Below are 5000 nucleotides of genomic sequence, written 5' to 3' on the forward strand. Positions count from 1 at the left end.
GCTTGGCTTTAAGAAACACCTTTCCAACTCAGTGAGATGAGAAAAGTAAGAGCATGTGTTAAAGTCGTGGAAGTTGGTGAAGTGATATGGAATGCAGCATGTGGACCGAGCTCACCGCGGCTGATGTGTTGTTCCCGAGTCAGACCCTGTAGTTGAAGCAGATGTCGTTGAACACAACAACTCTGGGTTGTGCCCACTGGCTGCTGGGAGAGTGGCTGAGACTGTGAATGGACCTGAGTGAGCTGACATTGACGGATGAGTTTCGAAATCTGCTACAATGCACATACAGTATGTAGCCGCAATGAGGAATGTCCCCAGCGGGCCACCGTAAACTATTTACAACGACTCATAGCATATCTGAGCCCCAAACTCAAGAGTCATTTGATAAAACACACACACACACACACGCACGCACGCTCCTACACTGGTAGGATTCTGCCTTGTTGAATGAATAGGTAGAAGGTATACTAACAATATACTGTCATAGATGCAAACTATTCACGTTTTTGACATTGAACATAGGCCACCTGTGTTCTGATCACTTTATTTTAAGAACAAATTGGAGAATTGTGCAGAAAATTAGTAACTTTCGAAAAGGTACCACAAAAAGCACCAAATACTTGCATGCTGGTGCTTTAGTGTGTGGTCCAGTTCAGTCTAGAAGGGATCCTGAGGTGGTCTTCACTCTTCTGGAGGGATCCTGAGGTGGTCTTCACTCTTCTGAGGGATCCTGAGGTTTAGTTTAGTTTATTTATTTAGCACACATTAACATTAAATGGTGCAAGGAGGGAACGAAGCCCAATGGGCTTGTACAGAACTCCACCCCTTTCAGGTGGTCTTGACTCTCCTGTCCTTTGGGCTCAGTGGCATCCTCTGATCCTGGCATCTGGTGCACAACAGTGGGGATGCTGAATGGCCCAGTTCAACGGCTAAAATTAGAATCGTGCACCTTTTGTGCTTTTTACTGCAAGGGCCGGTGTCCTCACAAAATGCAAACAAACACAAACATGATGTTGATGACTTTGCTCCTCACAATCATTTCTACAGCTGCTTAGAGTGAGACGCAGGGTTAGTACTGTTGTATTGTGTTACGCCCGGATGTTAAAAGGCCTAGCGGTGTATTGTGTAGCCTCACATACAACAACTTGCATTTTGCAACTAACAGAATCAACATACAACAGGGCTATGCAACACAGCATCAGAACTTAAAGTGAGTGAAATCTCATGTCCTCATTTAAAACATATTTTTGAAGAAGTTTCCTTAACAGCTGTGATCTCTGAGTGTCTCTGCTTCCTTTGTTTCTTGGATGACGGTTTTGATGAGTGGTTTCCAAATGAAAGATAAGTAGGTTTCACCACATTGAATCCTATATACCTCCATACTAGGGTTTGACCTTTGTGAGTGATGCTACTTTTAGGCTGTGCTAATGATGCTGCTAAATGACTAAAGGACAAAAATGACTCTCTCTCTCTCTCTCTCTCTACCTCTCTCTACCCCACTATTACCATTACCTTAAAGGAACACGCCACCCAGTATCAGTAGTAATAAATGTTCTTACCTTAACTTTCACGAGTTGAGTCATACCTCTCCCGTGTCGGTACGTGCACTCAAACGCTCTGGTGTGCGGCGGGAATGTGTTAGCATGTTGCTATGCTAGCGGGCTCAGACGTAGCCATAGAGGGAGGAAGATATCAGTAATCAAAAACATCCACGTTTTCCCTACTTAAATACAGTTGCACGAGTAGTTGATAAAAATGTGTAAGGTCACACAACATGAAACGTGGCGAACAGTATGACTCAACTTGTGAAAGTTAAGGTAAGAACATATATTACTACTGGCGTGTTCCTTTAACAACTGTGAACACATACAGTACATAGTTTGGATTATTTTATGTATACACATCATAGTCAACATTCTCTCTCTCATTGTCTGTGAATTCAATTCAATTCAGTGCATTTTATTGGTTTGATTGCTTGGTGATGATGATTGTGCATACAACGTTGCCATAGTTCAAAAATACAAACGTATAACTTTCTAATTTGAAAATAATGATGAAGCTAGTTATATCCCTCTCCATCTGGCCCTCTGTGTCTGCAGGTGGGCAGTCTGTCTCAGAGGGTGGCTGAGCTGGAGGGGCTAACGGAACGTGCGGACCGAGAGAAGACCTCTCTGACTGGACAGCTGGAGGAGGCCTACCACAAACTGACCAATCAGGAGGCAGACAACAGCAAGGTATGGCGAGCAAAGTCACTTGTCCGTTTACTTGTTCTCTAAATCTAAAACACCCAGTTCTGGTTTGGTCGGCACCGCACAATAAAATCCATTGTTTGTTCAACGTTTGTCAGTTAAAAAATTGCAGCGCTGATGTGTGTGGCTGTGTGTGACTGCGCATTGATGTCGGTGCCCCTTTGCTGAGCGCGGAACTGTTCTTCTGTCACTCCTTCTCTGTGAGCTTTACTGTGTGACGACGTGGAAATGTTGTATTGCCATTGTCTCTCAGGCACCCCTCACGGACTGACTTATTGCATGAAGGAATGGATGATTAAATAAATAATTGAATGAATGAATGATTAAATAGATAAATTGAATGAATAAATGAATGAGTACACCTTTAATGCATATCTCCATATCGTAAACGTGCTAATTACCAACCATTTCGTTCGAAAATTCTAAAACAATGTTTTTTATATACTTCAAAATAACATTTGCTAAATGAACATTTTTCAGTAGCCATAGGTGTGTAGATTTTAACAAAATCTAGTTTGGTTCTTACCGGGGCTTTTACTGCCTGAAATATCCGATTTTGTTTACCACGCTCAGTTTAGTGCTGAGCTGGTGGGTGCTTATTCCCAACCTTTCTCACGGCACATCAACGGTTAGCCCGAGAATTCTCGTCAGCAATTCAAAATTCCACTGGAGCTACCAAGCCGATTTGTACACGCAGGCTTACAACACTGTTTACAGCTCTTCGAGTCCCGGTAAAATATAGTTTTTGGTACATAGCTAATTTAGATAAACTTATGGTGTGGGTGCTTGCGTTTCTTTAGGAATCCGCCGTCTAGATAGATACTTTATTGATGCCCAAGGGGAAATTCAAGGTCTCAGTAGCATGCAGACATCACACACACATTCACTAACAACAGAAAAAAGTAATTAATAGTTATAATATAAAAAACACAACTAAGCAATAAGGACAGTAGAAGATAAAGAATATACTAAATATACTGAGGCAGGGACTCAGCCTGTGATTCTCTGTGCATAGTAAAGTAAGGTAAGGTGCTCTGTGTGAGTGAGTGTCATGGTGATGGTCCAACAGTGCAACAGTGCAAGAATGAAGTCTAGAGACCAGCATAAAATAAATATGGACATATCAGAGAGTAGGCAAGGTAATATAAAAAAAACTATATATATATATATATATATATATATATATATATATATATATATATATATTAACTATTTTAAGAAAAGGTATAAATGTGGCAACAATCCGGCTGTGGCATGGAGGGAGGGGTTATGCATATGTGCTAATATAGCACGCAAACAGTAAGGCAGAAGACAATGGTAAAAAGTGGACAGACAGTTCAAGACATGGAGAGGGTGGAGAGGCAGACAGACTATGTGGAGAAGTCTATCTCTCCTCTTCCCTTAAGTGAAGCATTGAACAGTTCAATGGCCCTGGGGACAAATGACTTCCTCAGTCTGTCTGTTGTGCAAGGCAGTGAGCGAAGTCTCCAGCTGATCAGGCTCTTCTGCTTTACAAATATTAAGTGACACATACACGTAAGAGGTTGGACATACGTGACGATTGACATATGTGACATTCCGATACATGGTAGAGGGGCTCAGCTCTCCACTGAGAGCATAAAGCAGGCCGTATCCATTTCTGGTGAACTGGTGGAAAGTTAAGCAGGTCCAGGATTAGCTAGTTTGGTTATGAGCTTTCGAGGACGACTGAGGTGCGTTCAAATTTGGCAAACGGTGGTGAACGTTTGTGACGAACATTTACTCTGAACAGTTAAATTTGAACGATTTGGTGTCAACATTCCATTGTAACGGTAATAGACCAATTGTTTCTGTCTTTCCTGTGGACTTTTCTTTTGCTGTCTATGGGACAGTGCTCTTCCACAGGAAGTTGATGTACACAGCGGCCCCGTCTTGTCAAATGGGCTAATTGCATCGTTGCCTTCGTCAAGCTCACGCCCAGCTCCACCACATGTTCTCGAAGAACTACCTCCTCAGACTGTTTGGGAGTGTTTGCAAACGTTTGCAAGTTTGCAAGAGTTTGCCTATGTTTGTGAATTTGAACGCACCTCTGGTCTCGTCACAAACTTGTAACAACAAAGGTCTGTGTGTCCCCAGCGACATCGTGTGTAAATATAATCAACACACAGTTTGTGTGGTTGTTTGTGTGTAAATATAAACAACACACAGTTTGTGTGTTTGTTTGTCCTTTCCCATTCCCTTCCATCGTGAGAGGATGATGATGATGATTATGAAGATGAGTTTGTGTCAGTGTCAGTTTCAGTCTCGCATGATCTTCCTCTCTGCCCCTCCACACACACACACACACACACACACATGCACACACATGCACATTAATATACACACACACACACCTGAAATAGAAATAGCAACTCCTGCCCCAGATACTGCATGACCCTGGGACGAATCCCACTCCTGGGCCAGGCGTGGCTGACGTTCGGCACGGTGCCGGCGTGGTTTGCCATCTGCAGAACCGCTGAGTGCAGATGGAAGACAGGAGTGAGCGCGTTGGGGCAAGAGCAGCCCTCAGGGTGCACACGTGCTATCACAACCTGACCCTCTCCCTCTCCACCTGCACACACACACACACACACACGCACACACACACACACACACACACACACAGAACACACACACACACACACACACACACACACACACACACACACACACACACACACAGAACACAGAACACACACACACACAGAACACACACACACAGAACACACACAC

General features: G+C 43.3%; 1 protein-coding gene across 6 annotated transcripts in view; it reads left to right on the forward strand.

Annotated features, from left to right (window-relative positions):
* The window catches only part of sdccag8 (SHH signaling and ciliogenesis regulator sdccag8), a 40049-nt gene that overhangs the window by 11596 nt on the left and 23453 nt on the right, over positions 1–5000 (forward strand). For all 6 annotated transcript variants that reach the window (XM_042066610.1, XM_042066607.1, XM_042066609.1 and 3 more), the window contains exon 11: positions 2100–2234. In XM_042066610.1, the coding sequence (XP_041922544.1) occupies positions 2100–2234 (135 nt within the window). The remainder of the gene's footprint in view (positions 1–2099; positions 2235–5000) is intronic.

This window comes from Alosa sapidissima, chromosome 16 (genome assembly GCF_018492685.1).
Source record: "Alosa sapidissima isolate fAloSap1 chromosome 16, fAloSap1.pri, whole genome shotgun sequence".
NCBI lineage: Eukaryota > Metazoa > Chordata > Actinopteri > Clupeiformes > Clupeidae > Alosa > Alosa sapidissima.